A 24,078-nucleotide genomic window follows, 5' to 3' on the forward strand; every position below is an offset into this window, starting at 1 on the left:
ATGCCAATATGAACATCTGTGAGAATGGGAAAGACTGCTGTGGAAAACATACTGCTCTGCTTTAATATGTCCATCCATCCATCTTCTCCCACTTATCCGTGGTCGGGTCTCGGAGGTAGCAGTTCCAGCAGAGAGCCCCAAACGTTCCTTTCCCTGGCCACATCAACCAGCTCTGACTGGGGGGTCCCAAGGCGCTCCCAGGCCAGCGAAGAGATATACTCCCTCCACCTGGTCCTAGGTCTACCCCTTGGTCTCTTCCCAGCTGGACGTGCCTGGAACACCTCCCTAGGGAGGCGCCCAGGTGGCATCCTTACTAGGTGCCCGAACCACCTCAACTGGTTCCTTTCGACGCGAAAGGGGAGCGGTTAAACTATGAGTCCCTCCCGGATGACTGAACTTCTCACCTTATCCCTAAGGGAGACGCCAGCCACCCTGCGGAAAAAGCCCATCTCGGCCGCTTGTATCTACTTTAATATGTGAAAGCAGCAAATGTGATTTACCTTGTTTTAATCAGCATGAATTAATAAAGAAAGTCCATTTTTCAAATTAAGTATTGATCGAGGAGTGTTAAAAAATGTAACCATGCTTTTTAGTACAGTGACAACTAAGGTAATCCTTACAGTTTTCCATTCATCCACTGCAACTGTGATTCAAGAATAAAAAAAAAAAAGAACAAATTAGGAATCATCGAAAATGACCTTTCTGCATTAGGAGGGGATCGCTGTTCTCTGTTCTCGAGAGCTTCGAGTCATTGAGGTGACGACAGTGTTGTGAAAGCAGAGGGAAAAGAGAGTGCAATGTTCAGAAAGGCAGAATTAACAAAAGACTGAATTATAATCTTAAAATGTGCAGTGCTCTGTTAATAAGGGAACAGTTAGTAATTGAGCTAATTACATTTAGGGAATTCATATTGAAAAACACAACACAATGAAAAAGACACACACACACACACGCACACACACACACACACACACACACACACACACACACACACACACACACACACACACACACACACACACACACACACACACACACACACACACACACACACACACACACACACAATTATCACTCCAACACTTAAATTATGAGGGGAAGTCTGCTATTGCATTGTGCTATAATTCAAATCACTTACATGCAACAATTTTCTTTCATATTTGTCATTTAGCATATTATCTTTTATGCATATACTCAGAGCCTTTTGCATAATTCAGAATGAGTATTTATTCTGAGGGAAACAGTCAATCTCTGTGGGGGTTCAGCCAAGACAATCACACAGCCACATATACAGACAAGACATACAGATTTACATAAAGCAAGACACTTCACTGAGAAGAGTAAAGACAACTCGTAAACAAATATATATTTGTGTCTTTGAAGAAGCTATAAGAGAACTTCATATTGCAAAGTACCTCTCCTGCTGATGCTCTGGTTTATATCAGTATTTAGTGTCTCTACTGTGACATGTCTCCATGCTTTAATGTTCAAAAAGCACCTCTTTTCACCCTCTGTCTGAAACCAGAGCCCAGTCTGCTCTGATTGGTTAGCTGGTCGGCTCTGTTGTGATTAGTCAACCAGCTTAGAGATGTCCCGACCCTTAGCCTATCACGAACAATGTGTTGGAGCACTAGCCAATAGGAGCGCAAGTTTTACATAATGATGTCACTGTGTTCCCGGAGTAAACAAAGGAGTCCAATGGAGGCGTTTCAGGCCAAATTGCTGCATTCAAAGACCTCTTTGTGTCGTTTTCAGAAAAATGGACACACAGATAATCAGATAAATAATATTATATGAGTCTTGTATGATACTGTGATTGCTATCGTTCAATAAATTGTTTGGATACTGTCTACTATCTCAACAGAAATGTCTACTTTATTTGTATTTAACAATGGCATGTTTAGATGATTAGATATGTGCGGGTGTTCTTATTTTTCTGTCCACCCCTGTTAGTGACAGTGGGCGTCCGCATTGTGCTGACTGCCTTTTTGTTGAAAACGTCGTAAAGCTACCCATAATTAGACTTAACCGGAAGTGTTGTTACTTTCCCTTCAAAATAAAAGACCAATAACCTTCACCTTTGGGGGAAATAAATCATCAATGAAACTGTAAACATTAAGATATGTGTCTGTTTGAATAACTAGCAAGCATAGAATAATATTTTGAGTTTATAGAATATCATTCAGTAGAAAGAGGACTGTTATCAACGTATGGTCTAAGACTCTCATATTTCAAACCTAATTACCACAACTGAAAAATGACTTGTTGTAAAAAAATGTTGAAGCATCGGACAATCCTGAATGTGCTCTTTCAAGGACAGAGGTGCACATGATAACACAGGTATCCCAACTGTAGCTGTGAACATGACAGGATGTGTGATTACCTAGAAGAGCATCAGGACTGTTTGAGGCATATGATAGCTATGTGATTAACATGATGATTCAGCCTCTATGGAGAGAGACATATAACAAGCATGATCATTTCTGACATGGAGCTAATCTGAAGTAAACATTGAATACTGCTTTCTATTCCTCCATCTTGTGACTGTGGAACTCCCTCTCTTGGATATCAGCATGTGAAGGACACTGTTCAGGAACTACTTGATGCTCTGTATGTGATGACTACTTCCATTCTGGAGAGGATCACACATACATGGATCCTGAGATTCAAGCTCAAGCCGGTGATGAGTGATATCTTTCTAACAGTAGTAGTTGTATTACTAATAGTAGTGGTAATAGTAGTTGTAGTAGTAATAGTAGTAGTTGTATTAATAGTTGTATGAGTAGTAGTGGTGTTAGTAGTATACGTTGGAGTAGTAGTAGTAGTAGTAGTAGTAGTAGTAGTAGTAGTAGTAGTAGCAGTAGTAGTATAACTCATTGTAGTAGTAGCATGTGAAGGACACTGTTCAGGGACTAGTTGTACCAAATGCTCTGTATAACTACTTCCATTCTTGAGAGGATAATAAATACATGGATCCTGAGATTGAAGCTCAAACCGTTGACAAGGGAAACTTTTCTAATAGAATAACTTTTTATAGTTTCTATTTGAAATATTATGTGCATGCCATTTATCTAATAGTGTTTCATTTCCCCTATGCGGGCAATAAAGGAATTCTGATTCTGATTTATATCCCAACCAAGATCAAGATTCAAGTGTTTTATTGTCATATGCACAGCAGCTACCTTAAGTACCTGCTCCTTCAACAATGCAACATAAATATAAAAAATACTTCAAACAATAAAACAAATAAAAACGTACAATAAAAATAATGGAATATGGAACAGAGTGTAAATACAATAGTGCAAGTATTATTGGAATATGACATTAGTAACATAGATTTGGCAATATATACAAATATCAATATGTCAATATGTCTTTCAATTCTGCACCTCAGAATGTTTCGTTCTTCTTTCTTCCCCAACCTTTATTTTGAAATGTGTAACCGGAAGTCTCCTCTAGGCTCTCAACCGCTGCTTTTCTCAGCAGCGGAACGTGTGCAGCGGTAATGGCTTCTAGGGAGAGAGAAGAGCACAACAAATGAACCCGAGACCAGAGGCAAAGGTAAGAGAGTCTCGAGACCCTAAAAAAATGAGAACTATCGGCTGCTTTCTCCTCTAAATTCACACTGTTGTCCCGTGTGTGTGTGTTCCAGTTGCAGTTGTGTTTACACTCACACACCCACACACACACACACACACCCACACAGACACACACACACACACACACACATTGGACCATAAACTGTCAGAATCATGCACGCCTGCTTCATGTACATTTTAATCTAATAATGGGCTTGTTTTGGTGTTTGATTGTGTGGCTGTGTCTTTGTCTGGTGTTGCTCTTGGGAGATGGACTCTTTGTTAGCTGCTAACGTGAGGCTAACTAACAACAGGACGTTAGCAGACAGGCCTGTTAGCCAATTAGCAGGGTGCATGTCTAATTAGCTCGTTAGCATGTTAGCTAAAATTATTTTTCTCATTTTTTTTATACTTGAGATTTTTTTTGTAGATCAAGTCAGTGTCAAGTTTATCACATAAAAAAATTGAGTTTAATGATGTGTTCAGTGAATAGCAGGTACAGACAGGTGTTGGAAAGACCTTGAACTCTGGCTGTGTTTTGTAAAAAGCTATACTTCATGTTTTGTTTACTCTTCTAAATGTTTTACTTTTATTACATTACATTTTTGCCGCATCAACGCATCCATAAGGGAGTCATTAATTTCATACCAGTCAGTGTCCCCTGGGAAATGAGTCAAGCAAACCATATACATAAAATGTAACAAGAAATATTTTGACGTAAATCACTTTCATCCCAATGTCCTTGTTTACAAACCATTAAATCTGCGAGAGAAACATAGAATAATTTGGATTTATCATCTTAAAGGTCACCTATTATGCAAAATTGACTTTTTCATGTCTTTCATACATCAACATGTGTCCCCTCTGTGTAAAGAGATTCTGAAAGTTTCAGGAAAAAAGATTCTCTCTCTTTTTGTCCTGATCCATTTATATAAAAACCTGTCTGAAAATGAGCTGATCAGATTTTGGCCACTTTATGATGTCATAACGATGTTTTGTCTTGTGTAACCATTAGCCGAACACCAACACAAATATGGCTTCAAGAGGAATTTGGATGCCTATGCCTCATGTTTTTTCCATCCACAGTGAGGACTAGGATGGTCAGCAGCCAGCCGAAGTACGAGCTGATCCAGGAGGTGGGGCGCGGCAGCTACGGCGTGGTTTATGAGGCGGTGGTGAAGCGCTCGGGGCTCCGGGTGGCGGTGAAGAAGATCCGCTGCCACTCTCCGGAGAATGTGGAGCTGGCCCTGCGTGAGTTCTGGGCGCTGAGCAGCATCCAGAGCCAGCACCCCAACGTCATCCACCTGGAAGAGTGCATCCTGCAGAGGGACCAGCTTGCCCAGAGGATGAACCACGGGAACAGCTCCCCGCTCTACCTGGAGGTGAGGAGGCTGGGTTTGGGTTCGGGGTGTGGATGAGTTAGGAGGCAATCGGGTCTGTGGTTAACACGAAAATCTGTCTTAAAATAGAGTTACATTAGCCGCCTTTAGCTTAGCGGTGGTGACGTGAAGTCATGTGACCGTGCTGTAGTTCCTTTATAGCCCAACATTAGGAACCTTTAGCTTAGCGGTGGTGACGTGAAGTCATGTGACCGTGATGTAGTTCCTTTATAGCCCAACATTAGCCGCCTTTAGCTTAGCGGTGGTGACGTGAAGTCATGTGACCGTGCTGTAGTTCCTTTATAGCCCAACATTAGCCGCCTTTAGCTTAGCGGTGGTGACGTGAAGTCATGTGACCGTGCTGTAGTTCCTTTATAGCCCAACATTAGCCGCCTTTAGCTTAGCGGTGGTGACGTGAAGTCATGTGACCGTGATGTAGTTCCTTTATAGCCCAACATTAGCCACCTTTAGCTTAGCGGTGGTGATGTGAAGTCATGTGACCGTGCTGTAGTTCCTTTATAGCCCAACATTAGCCACCTTTAGCTTAGCGGTGGTGACGTGAAGTCATGTGACCGTGATGTAGTTCCTTTATAGCCCAACATTAGCCACCTTTAGCTTAGCGGTGGTGATGTGAAGTCATGTGACCGTGATGTAGTTCCTTTATAGCCCAACGTTAGCTTTTTACTTCAGAAATCATAAAGTGGTGTCAATATGTGGAGATTATCCAGCTGGAAAAAACGTGTAAGTACCATGAACGTTGAGATTATTTTCTGGTTGGATCTGTGTTGTCTCTGGCCTCAGTGACCCCTCAGTCACATGACTATGTTAGCAGGTTTTCAGGGAGGGGGGGGGCTATTGTCCGGCCACTCTTTGGGTTTTTCTGCAGTGCTAGCTTTGGACACTTTCCCAGAAACCTCCTTTTATTCCAGCTCTCTCTTTTTTTTGTATTGCTCTGTTATGTACCAGAAGAACAAATGATAATGGGGCAGAATTATCTGAGCGCACCGGCTGTGGGGCTCATTTGCAGCTTTTCTTTTTGTTGGTTCTCTGGCCTGTCAAACAACCCACAGCCATTTGTTTACAGCAATGAATATTGTACTACACACACTCAGAGCGTTTGTGTTGCCTGTAAACACTTTGGAACAAAAGACTGAATGTGTGGTGAAGCCAAAATGACACTTGAAGACATTTTTACTCTTGAGCTGATATTTTAAATTCTGTTGCAGAGGCTTCAACTATTTACTGTTCTCACACCTTCTCTGGCACTTCGTCATTTACTGACATTTCAACTTCGCTACTGCCTTGCTCTCATTACCGTATGTGTCATATTGTTATACTGACATTTAAATTACTTAAAGGTGGGGTAGGTAAGAATGGAGAAACCAGCTCGAGTGCGCTAGAATTTGAAAATACACAGCCGAAAAAAATCTGCCCCTTCCTTCAGACATCCTCACAGAGCCCCTCCTCCAACACACACGAACGTGCACATGACCAATGAGGGCACGAGATACGTTTGTGCACAGATGGAAGGCTGACAGGCAGGTAGGCCATCCAGTTACTTTAGCCGGGCCGGCTCAGATGATTGGTCGTGCTTTTTACAGCGCTACGGCTTCCACAGATGAATTTTTTTAATGTATTTATTGCTATCGGGATGTTAAGAGCATTCCATGGAATATAACAAAAAGTTTTTCTGAAGGGAATTACCGACCCTACCTTTAAAGCACTTCCATTTTATTTGCCATTTTAGCATTTTTACTTATTTTATGTAATCTGCCTCTTCAACCTTTTAATATACTCCACATTTAAATTGTTCATTGTTTCTGTCGCTGTGTTTTCAAGCCTCATCTAAACAATGCCTCCTTTATTTATCGTGCGATACCTGGGAAACCTAATATATCAGTACAGCACAAATGTAGTTTACAACGATAGTGGTTAGTTTCTGTAAAGTACAATCTTTTTGCAGTGTGTGGTTACGGCTTGATTCATGTAAAAAAAGGAAAGGAAATATTTGGATATTTGCATTTTTAAGTGAAACCCTGATTGCATTATAGGTTATCATTGCAATTGTGCAGCCCTAGTGTAAAAATACATTTCCTTTATTTCAAATTCAGTATTTTTTAAAAGGCTTTACTGGGCAATACAAATCTAAATTCCCAGGCATTTTGATGCAACATGCATGAGACTTAAAGGTACTGTAGGTAATTCACTTTAGAAACACTTTTTGTTATATTCCATGGAATGCTCTTAACATCCCGATAGCAATGAATATATGAAATGCTTTGACAATAAATACATTAAATAAATGTCATCTGTGGAAGCCGTGGCGCTGTAAAAAGCACGACCAATCATCTGAGCCGGCCCGGCTAAAATAACCTCGATGGCCGACCTGCCTGTCAGCCTTCCATCTGTGCACAAACTTATCTCGTGCCCTCATTGGTCATGTGCGCGTCCGTGTGTGTTGGAGGAGGGGCTCTGTAAGGAAGTCTAAAGGAAGGGGCAGATTTTTTTCGGCTGCGTATTTTCAAATTCTAGCGCACTCGAGCTGGTTTCTCCATTCTTACCTACCCTACCTTTAAGACATAAATGAAAAAAAGTCATAAAATAATACATAACACACAGTGCATGTAAAAATGCAGAAGTAAATAAACTTTGTACATGTAGAATACAGAATGTAAAATGTAAATCTCAGGAAAGCTTTAAAAAGTTGTGATAATACCGTTCACCATTATATTATGGCCACAATAACTAAAGCAGAATAACCAACGTGAGTGTTCCCTCCTCACTCATGCTCCTCTTCCTCCTGCAGCTGGTGGAGACGTCTCTGAAGGGCGAGATCACCTACGACCCGTGCTGCGCCTACTACCTGTGGTTCGTCATGGACTTCTGCGACGGTGGCGACATGAACGCCTACCTGCTGTCGCGCAAACCCAGCCGCAAGACCAACACCAGCTTCATGCTGCAGCTGGGCAGCGCGCTCGCCTTCCTGCACCGGAACCAGATCATCCACCGCGACCTCAAGCCCGACAACATCCTCATCTCGCAGGCCTGCACGCCGGCTGGGAACAGCGAACCCACGCTCAAAGTGGCCGACTTCGGGCTGAGCAAAGTGTGCTCCACGTCCGGGTTGAACCCCGAGGAGCCGGCCAGCGTCAACAAGTGCTTCCTGTCCACGGCGTGCGGCACGGACTTCTACATGGCGCCCGAGGTGTGGGAGGGACACTACACGGCGAAAGCGGATATCTTCGCCCTGGGCATCATAATCTGGGCGATGGTGGAGCGCATCACCTTCGTGGACGTGGAGACGCAGAAGGAGCTGTTAGGGACTTACGTTCAGCAGGGGTCGGAGATCGTTCCGCTTGGCGAGGCGCTGCTGGAGAACCCCAAGATGGAGCTGCTGATCCCGGCCAGGAAGAAGAGCATGAACACACACATGAAGCAGCTGATCAGGGACATGCTGTCGGCGAACCCTCAGGAGCGACCGGACGCCTTCGAGCTGGAGCTCCGGCTGGTGCGCATCGCCTGCAGAGAGCTGGACTGGGACACGTGACGAGGCACGGGAGAAACAACTGGATCTCAAACCCGGGGATTATTGGTTTCATTGGAACAAGGGAAGAATAATTAGTTGTTTGGGTATGGAGGTGGATTTGTCTGTTGAAGGAACAGATCGACAATCTGTGTGTAATGGGTAAACTGTAAATGTAAAACAGCTTCCACAAATTCGAAAACATATTCTTTAACTCAAAGAAATGTATAGAAAATATAAAACTGACCTAAAAATGTACATGCGCTCATTTTGAAAAACAATACACTTATAGTTTTAAACTCTCTTTGAACTAAAAGGTGTTGACATTTGGATGACGATTACAAAATATATATCTATTTGGAGCCTTAGTGTAAAGAAGACTTCCTATATTTCTTAGGAAAACTTGGAAAGCCTGCACAATATCGGACATTTGATCAAAATCACAATATGGACTCGTGAAATATCAAAAATACTGAAAAAACAAACATTTTTAAAAACTTAAGATGCGTTCAAATATTCATAAATGCCCAAAAAGTGTTATAAAAAAAAAAAAAAAACTTGTACATTCACAGATTTGTGGAATTTGTTTGTAAATTTGCCAAATACTTTACAAGCTTAATTCTGCATTTGTGGACGGGGTTTTCCTCACAGATTGCTGCTCTGTTCACACTTCATCATAATATTGAGACAAATCTACCTCCATATTTGTTTCATGGCTTCCTCCACTCTCTGAGCACATGCAGTCCTCCTCTCGCTGTGACTTTATATTCGGGTCCGCTGCTGCTGCTGCTGCTTCTGCTTCTAATGGCGGCTGAGTCTCAGGCTAATCACATCACAGCTTCCACTTCCTCCCCGAGCTGCTGGAAGAGCGAAATGAGCAAGAAGTCCCGAAACTCAATTAGAGAAGACAGTTTGTCTACAAATACCATCCTGCCCCTCGGTGCTAATTGTGACTAAATGCAATATGAGACATTATCCTGTGATCATTACAGCATACATTCATCCAAAGGCCACCTTTAGCTTAGCGGTGGTGGCGTGAAGTCATGTGACCGTGCTTTACTTCGTTTATAGCCTAACGTTAGCCACCTTTAGCTTAGCGGTGGTGGCGTGAAGTCATGTGACCGTGCTTTACTTCCTTTATAGCCTAACGTTAGCCACCTTTAGCTTAGCGGTGGTGACCTGAAGTCATGTGACCGTGCTTTACTTCCTTTATAGCCTAACGTTAGCCACCTTTAGCTTAGCGGTGGTGACCTGAAGTCATGTGACCGTGCTTTACTTCCTTTATGGCACCTCAGAAACCATATTATGCCGGCTGTAGAGTTTATACGGAGCTTACTTTCTGCAATAACCTAAAATCCAACGGAGAAATCCTATTGGCTTTTTGTTGAGAGAACCAGGGAGATGATGCCTTCAGGGTCAGCTTACAAAAATCCGTCATCCCTGCACCACTTTTTATTAAAACACAATCACCTCATGTGTTTAATGAAAGGCTTTGACAGAACTGGTACAGGACCACCAGCATACATACATACATACATCAGATCCTATTCTGTGTTAGGCATCAAACGCTCAGGTAACAATAACTAACTGCATGTTGGTATTTGTAGACAAACATCTGAGGAGGGAAAAATACTGATATTTAGTGGTTGAAGTTGATTTCTTACATTTGTAATCGTGCTGCTTTGTTGTCTTCTTTTAGGTGGGGCACGGTCTATTAGTCATTGAGCAGCAGGCAGGTGCTTATGGTTGCATTTCTCCTCTCTTTCTGCTCATTACAGACTTCTTGATAAGTCGACAGTTCGCAGATAACGCCCACACAAGAATGTAAAACAAGACCGTCACCTTTTATTTATACGGAGCCAATTCATTTGAATTAGACCCAGTTAATGAGGAAGCAATGATGGTTTATTACAACTTTAAAGTCCAGGCCATTGTCCCTCTGACGGTGTTACTGCCCCCTTTTAGGTATTATTGCTGTGCCTGTTATTATAACAAATGTTCCTATGAGATGAATGTAGTTCAGTGATAGCGGTGGCAGATTTACGACTCATCATTTTTTGTAATATATTTAACTTTTTAACCTCGATTGTAAACTAAAATTGCCTCATTTTCAGTAGATTGTCCATTTTGCTTGATGAAATGACAACTGTTCCTGCAGATTTGCTTAGCTTTAGCTATGTAGTAATGCCTAATATATATATATTCTGTGTATTGAGAGATTGAGATTTTCCGGAAAAAAAAAAGAAAAAAAAGTGAATTTATTTTCCCCTGAAGTCAATTTTCAGAATTTACAGGAAAAAGTCAGAATTAAAATAAACAGTCTGAAAAATAATAATCTAATTAAATGATATGGCAGTACCACCACAGCCTACTAAATGTAGCTTTTAAGTCAATTTCTTACAAAAAAAGGCTTGTTTTAAGTAATCTTTTGGCTCGTTAACAACAATTCTGATCGCCTTTTCCCCCAAATCCAATAGAAAAAATGTCCCCCAAAGAAAGCTAAAGTTGTAATGAACCAGAATGATCCTATACACTACTATAGAGCCTCTGTGCAAAACTCATGGCAAACAAATCCATGCATAAAGATGTAATTATCTGAAGTTGTGACGAGACCTGGACCAAAAGATTGGGGTGAATGTCACGGAAAGCTCTTTTCACGTTTATATGTGTTCCTCATGAACTTCCTGCTGCGTTATATATCACTCAGAAGATGTGAGGCAGCATGATAATGGCTTTTTGGTTTACGAACGTCAGCCAACGGTCTACTTCTGCATGCAGCGCCTCTCCCCCTTCAGAGAGACGACACCAGCAACAACCCTCCATGAGCCAGACGATCTCTTATATCGGGAAACATAATACTGTTGTGTTGAACTTGATCTCCTCTCACTGTGTCACTGGCTCTGGATCTTACAGTAATCCCTTTCTCCATGCTTCCACAGGCTCTTTTTTTTAAGCCTATTAAGTTGTTGCAGCACTTGGCAGAGGATCACGCTCTTTTTGGGGGCTTTCAGGTCATAAATAATGAGTGCACTTTTTAACACATTTTACAGCCGCTTTTTCAAAAACCAGTCTCTGATCCCAAACTGATGGGGGAAAAAATGGACTTAAAGGGACTGTGAGTGAGCAGCAACTCGGACATCTTTGGAGGATTACTTAGGATAACTTAACCCTTAAATGGGCATTCAATATATTGATATTATCTCATTTACTTTGGACTGTATTACCCCCATGCTACACTGTTAAATACCCTTATTACACCCCTATTACACATAGTCATTGAACCCATGTTACACTGTTATAAGACCCATGCAACACATTGTACACATGGGCACAACCTATCAAATACATGTATCCCCCAAGATGAAAAACAGCTGACAGATTACTTGTAAACGTTGACTATCTGCTACATAGCCTGCAATTCTCCCGCCTTTTTTTTGTTTCACTTCCTGTCGTGGTTGCGGTTAAGATTTGCCTTATTTCCTGAAACTCAACCTCGTTGATATTGCAAACACAGAATTAGCAGAAGTTGTGTTTGTCACGGATCAGTATTTAAAATCAAACATTATTTTTCCTGCAGGACATCCATGATGCTTTGGACAATTCAAGAATGTGTTTTGGTTTTGCTGCTCTAAGCAAAGCAAAGGATGATGGGTAATGGAGTCTTTTCCTGCCACATTAAGAGACTAAGCTTCCTGCAAAGTAGCTTCCTTTTTTTTTGCCAAACATAAGGTCGATCTTGGGTTTTAAGAGATGTTTGGTTGTATTAAATTCCTTTGCACATGTGTAAATACTGTACAGCGTGTGGGAGGGGGGGGGGGGTACATTTGACTCTGTTAAAATTTGCTGTGATGGATTTAATTTGACTTCTTGGTTTGGTTCACATTATCCATGGGAAGATGTAATATATATTTACAGGTTAATACTATTGGTGTGCTCGTGCTAACTGTCTTTCGTTTGCCAACTGTTTGTGAATGTGTGTAGCTGGTTAACAAATCAAATGGTCTTTTTCTGTCTGGGCTTTTTAAGAAATTAAGCGGACAAAAAGTAAACCTCAACATTTGAAAAGCTCTGATCCACGACTAGCTGACACCGTACTGCTTTCACTATCTCCTGAAACTCAGATGTTCTACTTAAAATACGGATTTAAGAATAAAGTGTATTTTTCTGTTAATTTCTAGATCTTTTTTCACGGAAAAATAAGCAGTTTGGAGTTGAGACACAGCTTGCTCTTTTATCCAGTAAGTTCGTTTTTCCGACTTGTCACTCAGCAATAAGATCTGCTCCCCTTCACTGAGATCTGATTATTGTGATGAATTTCATAAGCTGCTAAACTAATGAAATAGTCCTGGATCAGAGCTGCAAATTAAACATGTGTCCCGGATCAGAAGAAGACCTCCTCTCTCACTTTTGTACGAATAACTTTCTGCTCTTGTCATTGTAAAATATTTTGAAGAGAAAATTAAATGAAGTTTATCAAAAGTGGTGTTCAATTTGTCAATCACTGTTGAATTGAATTAGATAAAAAATGAACAATATAATAATACAAAATGATAATAAAAAAAGAAATACAAATTGTAATAATTACATAAATAATAATACAATGTTAAAAAAATACATTACAAATAATGATACAGAAATTACGATAAAGAATACAATAAATAAAAAACATGAAATATATACTAAATGTCTGTATTTTCCGTATTTATGTATGCATTTATTTACTATTTTATTCATGTGTTTATTTCCAGATTTATTTATCGCTACATTTATTTATTTACTATTTTATTTATTTATTCCTGTGTTTATTTCCAGATTTATTTATCGCTACATTTATTTATTTATCTATTTATTCCTGTATTTATTTATGTATTGCCTTGTTTATTTACATTACATGTCACTTGTTAGATGCTTTTATCCAAAGCGATTTACATACTCAATACTGTGGACAATCCCCACAGGAGCAATTCGGGGTGAAGTGTCTTGCCCAGGGACACAACGACATGCTGACTGCAGTGGGGTTTGAACCTGTGCTCCCCTGATCCGAACACCAACGCACTAGTCCACTGCGCCACAGCCTCCCTATTTATTTTATTAATGTTTGTATTCATACATTTATTCATGCATTTTTTTATTTATACATATGTCATGTTCCGTCCTCCATATAAATGAGGGTCTGAGCTCTCTTAATCCCATCGTGGTAATATGAGTGTTGTAAAACTGAAGTGTCAGTGGTTCCACCGATCTTTAGCTCTATCTGAAGCGGTCACGTGGTATCGAGGAGCAGCGAGGCTTCGTTTGTCATCGATGACGTCACTGGCCTAAAACGACACAAGCCTCGATACGTTCTTATTATACATCCATGCTCGATACACACTTCACCAAAAACTTCCTGGATTACTCAAACCACGATAAACAGCCTCGGTGCAGTAGGTCACATCACTACTGTTCCCTCCTCAGCTCTAGTCTCCTCGGCTCTTGTCTCCTCGGCTGATTTCTCTAATTGATTTCACCTGACCTGATGAGGAGGAAGCTGCTCGCTCATTCAGCTGCAGGTTTGTGCTCCAACATCTCAGAAGAATACCTGTCGCTGCTCAGGTGAATCTGAAGATCTACGTCATCTGGAGCCAAGGTGAGTTAGCAGATATGAACAATATTTGAACGATGTATTTCTCATTGTTTTAATTTGTTTAGCATTTGTGCACAGGTGGCAGTCAGCCCTCTGCAGGCGGAGTGAACAGCAGCTCAGCAGTGGCATCAAAGGTGTTTTACTCTGTTTCTGTTGGTTTCATCTGAACGTTGCAACTTTTGACCAGTTTGAAAGTGTAATAAAGCAAAAAGTACAATTCCTCCCCCAAATCTATCGGGTACACCTTTTTAGCAAACTTGATGCCAACTTACTGCCAACTTAGAACATTTATAGCTAAAAAACGTAATTTACACAAAATTAAACCTTTTTTTGAGTGAAAATGGTCAATTAGTTATTTTGTTTTTGCCTGAAGTTGAGATCAAATGAGCTTGATGTTTTATCACTGGTAAATGTCAACGTATTTTTGTTTACAAACTATTTCACATTATTTGTAATTCCCACGAGGATAAGAGGTGCTATACAATTGAATAAAACTCCCCAAAATTATAATTCTTCTTAAAACGCCGTGCTATGGAACCATGCATTATTGCAGGCGTTTTGGGTAACTTGTGTGCTTTTATTCTATGTTTTTATAGTGTTTTAAATTTGTATTTTACAATGTATTGTGTTTCTAGCACTTCCTAATCCTAACACGTGGCTTGTGTGGTCATTTCATCTTATGATTCGTATGATGTTTTAATGCTTTGTCAAGCTATGTGACTGTCTGGGAAAAGCGCTTTATAAATATATTTTACTTACTTACTTTTTTCTGCTGCACTTACATGAAATAACCCTTTATTTACAGCTCATATTCTATCAAACTTTGATGCGTTTGCTCTCCACAGATGACCGTCCTTCAGATCTTGCCGTGCTCGGTGTCTCAGCTGCTGCATGCGTCTAAAGTCAGCAGCGACACGTTTGCACTCTGCGACCTGGAGTTCAACCAGGTGTGAGCCATCACCATCTAAAGAGGATTTCACTCTGCCAAAATGCATATCTTTTAGTTAAGATAATGGAAAAAAAGTTAAGATATGGGACATTCTATGATGAACAAGTCAGTAAACAACTTTCCAAGAATGTCAAAAATTAAGGTTTGGCCAATAAATTCAATGGAAAATGTACAACCATGCTTTCTTGGACACTGTTCAGAACTCCATTGAAAATCCTGGAAGTTTTAAAGCCACTCAAACACACACAGAATATCTTAAATGGCCACATTTCTGAATGTATTTTGGTTTAATGATGACTTGGGTTTGCTTCCTCAGGTGTCTGTCGTCGGCGTCGTCAGAGAGTTGGCTCCTTTTGCTAAATACGTCCAATACTGTTTGGACGACATGACGGGTCCTCCTCTGACCGTGAGGCAGTGGGTGAACTCGGAGGCCAGTAACAGATTTTTTTTCCCTCAAAATTCTGACTTGTCTCTCAAAATTCTGAATTTGTGTCAAAATTCAGAATTTTCCCCAAATCTCAAAATTCTTACTTTTTCTCTCAAAATTCTTACTTTTTCTCCAAATTCTTACTTTTTCATACTTGTTCTAAAAAAAATTGACTTTCTCAAAATCACAACATTTGGACTTTCTCAAAGTTCGGACTTTTTCTCAAAATTCGGACTTTTCTAAATACATACTTACAATATTCAATCTCAGGATCCATGTATGTGTGATCCTCTCCAGAATGGAAGTAGTCATCACATACAGAGCATCAACTAGTTCCTGAACAGTGTCCTTCACATGCTGATATCCAAGAGAGGGAGTTACACAGTCACAAGATGGAGGAATAGAAATCAGTATTCAATGTTTACTTCAGATTAGCTCCACGTCAGAAATGAGCATGCTTGTCATATGTCTCTCTCCATAGAGGCTGAATCATCATTTTAATCACATAGCTATCATATGCCTCAAACAGTCCTGATGCTCTTCTAGGTAATCACACATCCTGTCATGTTCACAGCTACAGTTGGGATACCTTTGTTATCATGTGTGCTCCGATTTTGGAAGACTACATTCAGTATTTTCCCAACAAACAGGATATCTTCAGTCCAGATAACGCTATAAACTACACTTATAATAACATCATGTTTCCCTCAGGACTGTACTCCCCTGGTGTTTGCTTCTCCTGGATCTTATGTGAAAGTTATTGGAAGTCTGCACAGCTCTACTGTAAGTTAATGAGGAGGTTAATGATGGTTTGATAGATTTTTCAGTGATGTTTTCCTTTGTTTTGTTGCTTCAGGGTGAAAGGTCATTGCAGGCCAAACACATCCGAGTTATCACAGACCTGAATGAGATCACATCCCACATGCTGGAGGTGGTGCATGCTCACATGCAGATTTTTAAAAAGGTAAGCAAGGTTAATGTTGTTTAACTAAGCTTTATTTGAAACAACTTAAATGGGAAATGCATTCTCAGCTGTGCTTCAGTACAGATTGTCGAGTTCTTTCATCAGAGTTACGGGCCTCTGACGGCCTGATTTCAGTCTCTGCTCATATTCATTTTTCTCCATCTGTTGTTGATGCAGAAATTTGATGTGAACATGAACATCACTGTGGTCCCATCAGAGGATTTGCCCTCCGTCCAGGGTCAGGTGAGTCTGTTGAAAGGGTCAGTTCACACAGATAATGACTTGATAATGATAATATTATAGAAAGTTTAATATGTGTACATCTCAATAAATCATGCAACAAATATAGTTAATAATATATACTATGTTGTCACGGTGGCAGCAATGCCAGGACCAAACAATAATGTGTATTATTATTTTGTAAGTGACATTTACTAAATATTGCAAGACCTGCAAATAATCACAAAGTATTTATACAATGGCATCCAAAACACTTTCCACTCTGTGATGAGAAACCTCTGTGTCCTCGTCTGTAGAAAAAAAGGCTCATTGATATTGATGAAAATGACAAGTTAAACATGTCATGCATTTAGAGCAGGGGTGTCCAAACTTTTTTCACAGAGGGCCACATTCAGAAAAATATATACGAAGGGCTTCGCCACTCACTACAGGTGAGGTGTATATTGCCTCTTAAGTTCAGTTATGAGTTAGCAAAATCAATCAAATGTAGGTAAATGATGCTTGAGTGTTGGCAGCTCAGCCCTTCAAACAGAAGCCTCAGATTGATTATAATAAGGAGAAATATGAAGGGTGTGTTTCAAGCTTGTTATGTAAATAAGTCATTGGGCTTTTTCTTATCAACTAAGATATGTTAGAAAATGTTTCCAACTTTAAGTGAGTGAATTAATTTGAAGTGGTCTTATTAACACATGAATACTACCGTGTAAAGTACAATATAAGACAAGCACAAGTTTCATTTCTAGGCCATATTCCATTATACTTTTAAAATTAGCTGAGGGCCGATTCAAAATGGTCCGCGGGCCGTAGCTTGGACACCCCTGATCTAGAGAGATGCTGTTTTAAAGTCTCCTCTTGTTTCCCGTGGAGGTGCTGCATGTGATCAGGAGAGGATCTGTGCGACACATCGGGATTGGATTCAATGAGCTGCATAGCCAGCTGGACTTCCTCAGCATCAAAGACATCAAGTACCCTCATTCATTTGAACAAATCCACATATTCAGTAGTGATGGGAATTACAGCTCTTTGAAGGGAGCCGGGTCTTATGGCTCCGTTCCTTTCCGAGAGCCGTTCAAAGGGGGCGGGGTTACTAGGTTTATCTGCGAAATAATCATCAGGATAATGATTGACTGTTTTTGCCAGAAATCTACTTTTACTCACAGAACAATGTATAACTTGCCACATCTCTCAGCCAGCCAAACTACTCAAGCAGCATGCGTTATGCCATCATCTATCGAGGGCAACTTTGCATTCAGGAAAGCAAGTTCCCGTAAAGGCGAGTGGATTTATGGCAGGCAGTTTCAAGGTTTGAAGTTTCAAGGCTTTTAATTGTCATGTGAACAAAGCTACAGTGTAGATATGACAATGCAAATCTTAGGTCACAGGCTCCTCCAACAGTGCAAAACAATAACACAGATAGTACAAGTAAATACAATAACATAGAATATAATAACAGAATATGATAGAAACTGTGTAGAATAGCCTATATACAGTAATTGGAATATTTTTTTTTTTAATTCTTTATTTATTTGGGGTCACATTATAGTACAAGTACAGTTTTTCAAATCATATATTTTTAGAGACCCGAAAGTGACAAATGAAATAGCAAACAAAATTAATCAAAGTAAAATAAAAACAAAAAAGTACACAGGGGTTGTTTGAAATAGCAAATGTCTACACATGTACATGCATACATATCAACATACATATATACACAGTAATTGGAATATTGATATGTGAGTTGCAAACAGATGGATGTTCGTTCAGATGTTTGACAGTCTTATGGCCTGTGGGATGAAGCTATCCCTGACTGGTGGTTTTAGCGAACCAACGATAAAAAGAACGGCTCTCACCAAGTACGACTCGGTTCCCTTCATTCGTGCCAAAGAGCCATTCAAAAGAATTGGATTGTTCGCGAACGTAACATATACATATACATATACATATACTAATATTCAGCTTATATTGGGTGGTAATAAGCCAGAAAGACTTTCTGAATAATTTATTTATCACAGTGAAAAGTTGGGTTTCGACAGATGCTCCATTTTTGAATAAAATAGAAAAATACTAAGATAAAAGATTTAGTGAATTACCCAAAATGTTTAGCGTTGCAAAGTTGGGGTCAGCTGTGGAAACCCGGGAGCATAATCAAAAAGCAAAGAGTGGTCAACCTGACATATTTCACTCTGTAAAGTTTCAGGAACAAAGACCCCCTCTCTTTTTGTCCTGATCCATTTCTATAACAACCTTTTTTTGAAAATGAGCTGATCAGATTTTGGCCACTGTATGATGTCATAACGATGTGTTGTCTTGTGTAACCATTAGCCAATCAGAAACCAAGGTAACCCCCCCTCCCCCCCCCCCCCCCCCGCCTTATCACCTGAATCTCCTCCTAGAGCACCATAGAGTTCTTTGTAACCAAATGTCTCTCAGAGGGGCGTGGGGAGGGGCTCCTTATTTTCATCTAAAGTAACAGACAGAGAATCATCACTTTTGAAACAGGGCTGAAACAGAGGGGATTATGGGTAATGGTGCAATGATCTGTTTGGTGTTTGGAGCCAAACACTTCAGAGACATGTTTTGTATATATCTGAGACCCATATCGTTGGACATGACTATGATAGGGGACCTTTAATTGTTGTTAGGACTGCAGATGAGTTATCGTAATGGTTACTCAAAGTCGGATTTTGAATTTCTTTCTTCTGTACAGATCCTCTTTGACGTCTCTGATGGATCAAGGTTTCGTTTATCACACCATCGACGAGAACCATTTCAAGTCCACAGACTGATAGCAGGATGAACATCACTGTACCCACATGTTCAGGGTCATATAAAGCTCTGTTAAATATAGTTATTTATGACATACTGCAGCTATTACCCACAGACAGAAAATGAGACTTCCTGGGTTAATAGCTGATCACTTATTTCTTAGAATGAATGCACTGATGTTTTCCTCAGGCTCTTTTTGTTTTAAAATATATATATATTGTTTAAGTTATTTATGTGCTGGATGTGTGGGTACCCTGTAAAGGTCCTGATGGCTGTATATAAAGATTGAAGTTTAAAATGTGTCTCATGCCGTCTTTATTTAAGATGTTTTTCTGTCCCTGTACAGTACATCTGTCTCCATGCAGTCCTGATTTAGTTTTGCGAAAGGTAGAAAAGAATAGGGTAACAAACTACAACAGGTGAGGGTAACATGTATTTCAACAGTTATGTTCGTTCAGAAGCTGCTTCACAAACCCTTGAGCTGTGTTTAAACCTGTGTAGAGATAATGTGTTTGGTTGTGTGTCTCTGTTTGTCTGCGGCTAATTCACACACACTACTGAACCCATTAGTCTAATGTATTTAGTGCACATTTATGACTGAACGCTAAAGGAGGTTGTGGTTTCACAAAGCAGTATTTTTGACTGTTTTATACCATAGTCTCATTCAGTGGCAAAAGGCATTTCTGTCATTTTGCTAGATTATGTTGAACCAGAGTTTAAGATTCATTCATGATGACTATTAATTCATTTATGTTTTGGTGATTTCCCCCACCATCATGACTGTAAGGAAGCCCGAAGGGACCATTTTGGTGACATTCGGCTCAACTGAGGTACATCTTTCGTATAGTTTTCCAATAAGGATGTACCGTATCTGCTCTGTGTTTGGGCTTTGTTTGTGTATCTCACTCAGTCTTCCCTTGAGCCCCGGATTGAGAGAACTGAGATAATATAGGTCAGGAATGTATGAGCTGTAAACAGAATTAGGCAGATGCAAACAGTGGTGCATTTTTTATATATATATGTGTATACATATATGTATATGTGTGTGTATATATATATATATATATATATGCATACATAATTGTGTGTGTGTACTGTACTGTGTGGGATGATTTATATAAAGACTTGTGATTCTTAGTGTCTATAAATGTCTTAGCTGGCTAACTACTTCTGTTTAACCCTCCTATTGTCTTCGTTTTCCCCCCTTTACATTGGTGCTCGCGGTCCTGTTTTAACTGCTATTACATTAACACAAAAACCATTAATCACCAAATTTCTTTTAACACCCTTTCAAACTGTAAATATTGTATCAGATTACTGGTATACATGAGAAAATGCATTACATATACAAAGAATAGACACTGAACATGTATTGTGTGTGCCAGGTGTGATCCAGGAAATGTGTCAAATTGTTCTGTGTTAGTGTTTGTGTGTGCCAGCAGGTGTGAATCACATGGGGGGGGGGGGGTTGGGCACATAAGGGGGGGGGACACATTGTGTGTGTGTGTTTTATCTGATCCGGATGGTTACTAATTCCTTTTCTTCATGGCGGTCATTTTTGACCGGGAACACCATGGGTGTTACAAAGTTGACTAAATCATCCAAAATGCAATGAAAGTGGTGATCAGCAATTGTATATATGTTCAAATGTCTACTGTGAAGGATATCATAAAGCCTGAATGCAATCAAATGTAAAACAAAAAAGTTATGATTGATGAAAGTAGTAAATCGTTCAGATTTGACCCGAAGACAACGCGAGGGTTAAGTGCACCTACCTTTAAGTGCATGTATACGTTTGTTTCTTTAGGACCCAGAACAGATGCATTGTGGTCCTTTTTAGAGGCTGTTTCACACCTCAAATTGAGGTATAAACCATAATGTTGGCCATTTTTCTAAATGCTGTTCATGTTATTTGTCTTTTCCAATGCTCCGCTGTTGTCAAAACACATTTAAAGAGTTTTCTAATCAGAACAGATGTATTCTAGTCACTAGCTGAGGTTGTCAGATCGCAGTGGGGGTAGGTAATTCACAGAAACACTTTATCTTATATTCCATGGAATGCTCTTAAAATCCAACTTCCAGGTTAAAGACACCTGTGAATAAATGTGTAGGAAAATGATGTATACTCTAGATTTTCCAAAAAATATACACTACAGTGACATCTGGCGTCGTTTTTGTAAGACATTTTTACTTCCGCATCAAAAAAGCCTCCCCACGTGACCTCCCGCGTGTGACGTAACAAAGGGGAAACAAGGGGGTGTGTAACGTATTAATAAACATGGATCCCAATGCTAGTTTCGACACAGAAGACACAGAAGAAGTTGAACATGAATATTCGAATGCATATGACAGACCACAACCTCATAATTATGAGCCTGCTAGGCGTCCAAGAGACCAGGAGCAGCCAAGGATTAGAAGAAATAACGGCCATCGGAGAGAAATTGAGCTGTGGTGTGAGGAGAACCAGTGGAGAACTGGGCAGCTATCTTGGTGAGTGACCGGCGTTAGCTACAGAATGTTAGCTAACGTCACATCACAACATTGTAAAGTTAGCTATCATATATCAGGCTATAACTAACGTAGCATTGATAATATAGTAACGTTACTGGCAAGACTGTTGATACTGATCCATAACAGAAACTGATGCGCAAGTATCAGCCGTATCTCGCGTTACCTAATGCAAATCCACACTACCTTACGGAGCTGTACCGGAGGGGAGAGAGAGAGCAGGGAAGGAGGGGAGGGGGGGGGGGGGGGGGTGGTAGAGAGATGTAATACGGTTTCCTGATAAACGTTTGTCCTGACAGGCTGGTATTTGTATGATTACAAATGGTGAATTACAATGTAAAACTACCGAAAAATACCAGCTCACTAAAACACAACTGCTCAACGCAACTACTATTATACCCGCGGTCAAAGAGCGGAGATGTGTCCCCTTTGTGATGTAATATGACGCGTTTGACGTATGACCTTAAAAAAAAGCCGTTTTTAAGAGCAGAGCTCAAAATTGCTGCTTTCCCTCTGAATTCCTGCCCTGATGTCTCGTAAAACATATCAAATCCTGCATTCACTTTTTTAATTGTAATTTTCAAGCAAAAAAAACCCTGCAAGTTGGCCTTTAACATCCCGATAGCAATGAATATCTTAAGTCCTTTGAAAACAAATCCATAAAAAAACGTCATCTGTGGAAGCCGTAGTACTGTAAAAAGCACGACCAATCATCTGAGCCGGCCCGGCTAAAGTAACTGGATGGCCTACCCGCCTGTCAGCCTTCCATCTGTGCACAAACTTATCTCGTGCCCTCATTGGTCATGTGCGAGTTCGTGTGTGTTGGAGGAGGGGCTCTGTAAGGAAGTCTGAAGGAAGGGGCAGATTTTTTCGGCTGCCTACTTTCAAATTCTAGCGCACTCGAGCTGGTTTCTCCATTCTTACCTACCCTACCTTTAAGTGCATGTATACGTTCGTTTCTTTAGGACCCAGAACAGATGCATTGTGGTCCTTATTAGAGGCTTTTCCACACCTCAAAAAGAGAAAGAGTTAGAAAACAATTATATTTTCTTAAGATTTCTATGTTCTTCTCAATGTTTCACTGTTGTCAAATCATATTTAAAGAGTTGTATCATCAAAACAAAGGTATTTAGGCACTAGTTGAGGTTATCACTAGATAGCAGAAGATTGTAAATGACTCGTGACGTCTGGATACCCAGTAGCCTCGCCCAGAGCTATGACGCACCCTCTGCCAGCCAAGCATATATAATGTTGGAATCTCAGGTTCAGTTCAAAACACTAAAGCAGTGCTAACCTGGCGTTTAGATATATCAACTACAATGTCAGCAGATTTCTCATAGCAGGAGAATGTCTGCATTCACACACGAAATACCCATAGATAGACAGTATACTCCGGGTGATTTACCCTACGGTCAGTACATTATAGTTGGCGTTCCAAACCGAGCTACCGTTCATAGCGTGTGGGGGGGGGGGGGGGGGGGGTGAATACCGGTGAATACACATACTTTACCGAGATGCTGTATGCGAAACCAATGTGAGTTTGGAAAATTGCACAGTATAAATAAAAATGTCGTGGTCCTTTTTAAAGGCTTTTCTACGGCACTAACAGAAGACAATTTGAGGGGGAAAACAGCACACCGCCATCTTTGCTGAGTCTTCTCAATGTTTCTCTACCGTCCAGCCATTTTTAAGTAAGAATGCTAATATTTTTGGCTTTTTGTTTCTTTGGCAGCATTTTACTGTGACGTCCACATGGGTCTACATATTTTGGAGAAAACCCCGGACCCAAAGCAGCAGCAGCACACCGGGGGTCTGAAGGGGGGGGGGGGGCGAGTTAGGGAGGAGCTGAAGTCCTGCTGGGAAACGCCTGAAGAGCCCGAGAGACGTCTTTGTTTGCTGCTGTTGGTTCTCAGCAGGGCGTATAAAAAACAGAAGTAGATTGTTGAATATGAGCGGCTTCGAACTCCATTTGCAAAAAGAGAAAACTGCTTTTCTGTGGATCTGACGGAGCTTCAGATTGACAGCTGTAGAGACATTAATAATTCAAAGCCTGCGCCAGTTTTTTATTTGAGACAAAAGGAGGAAGCCCAAGAAAAGCAAAATGCAGAGTCCAACAAA

General features: G+C 40.4%; 2 protein-coding genes across 5 annotated transcripts; both read left to right on the forward strand.

Moving 5' to 3' along the window:
* Positions 1–3,177: 3,177 nt before the first annotated feature.
* pdik1l (PDLIM1 interacting kinase 1 like) lies at positions 3,178–12,959 on the forward strand. The gene is made up of 3 exons (XM_079652982.1): positions 3,178–3,561; positions 4,665–4,960; positions 7,764–12,959. Exons 2-3 carry the CDS (start codon positions 4,676–4,678, stop codon positions 8,502–8,504), a joined length of 1,026 nt encoding a protein of 341 aa, XP_079509108.1. The 5' UTR covers positions 3,178–3,561; positions 4,665–4,675; the 3' UTR covers positions 8,505–12,959.
* Positions 12,960–13,809: 850 nt separating this feature from the next.
* Positions 13,810–19,767, forward strand: LOC307023089 (replication protein A 32 kDa subunit-like). Of its 4 annotated transcripts, none has more exons than XM_079656118.1 (9): positions 13,820–14,109; positions 14,172–14,240; positions 14,952–15,053; positions 15,372–15,485; positions 16,194–16,265; positions 16,339–16,446; positions 16,624–16,689; positions 17,554–17,651; positions 19,394–19,767. In XM_079656118.1, exons 3-9 carry the CDS (start codon positions 14,952–14,954, stop codon positions 19,470–19,472), a joined length of 639 nt encoding a protein of 212 aa, XP_079512244.1. In that variant the 5' UTR covers positions 13,820–14,109; positions 14,172–14,240; the 3' UTR covers positions 19,473–19,767. The 4 variants fall into 4 exon arrangements, with proteins under 4 accessions (XP_079512246.1, XP_079512245.1, XP_079512244.1 ...); XM_079656117.1 differs by having other exon boundaries at positions 14,185–14,240; XM_079656120.1 differs by lacking the exon at positions 16,194–16,265 and having other exon boundaries at positions 13,810–14,109; positions 14,185–14,240.
* Positions 19,768–24,078: the final 4,311 nt, after the last annotated feature.

Source organism: Notothenia rossii (genome assembly GCF_949606895.1).
Source record: "Notothenia rossii genome assembly, chromosome: 10".
Lineage (NCBI taxonomy): Eukaryota > Metazoa > Chordata > Actinopteri > Perciformes > Nototheniidae > Notothenia > Notothenia rossii.

Coding starts and splice junctions, on each gene's coding strand:
- pdik1l (XM_079652982.1), top strand. CDS start 4,676: ATGGTCAGCAGCCAGCCGAAGTACGAGCTGATCCAGGAGGTGGGGCGC. Junction 4,961..7,763: donor GCTCCCCGCTCTACCTGGAG/GTGAGGAGGCTG, acceptor TTCCTCCTGCAG/CTGGTGGAGACGTCTCTGAA.
- LOC307023089 (XM_079656119.1), top strand. CDS start 14,952: ATGACCGTCCTTCAGATCTTGCCGTGCTCGGTGTCTCAGCTGCTGCAT. Junction 15,486..16,193: donor GGCAGTGGGTGAACTCGGAG/GCCAGTAACAGA, acceptor TGTTTCCCTCAG/GACTGTACTCCCCTGGTGTT. Junction 17,652..19,393: donor CTCAGCATCAAAGACATCAA/GTACCCTCATTC, acceptor TCTTCTGTACAG/ATCCTCTTTGACGTCTCTGA.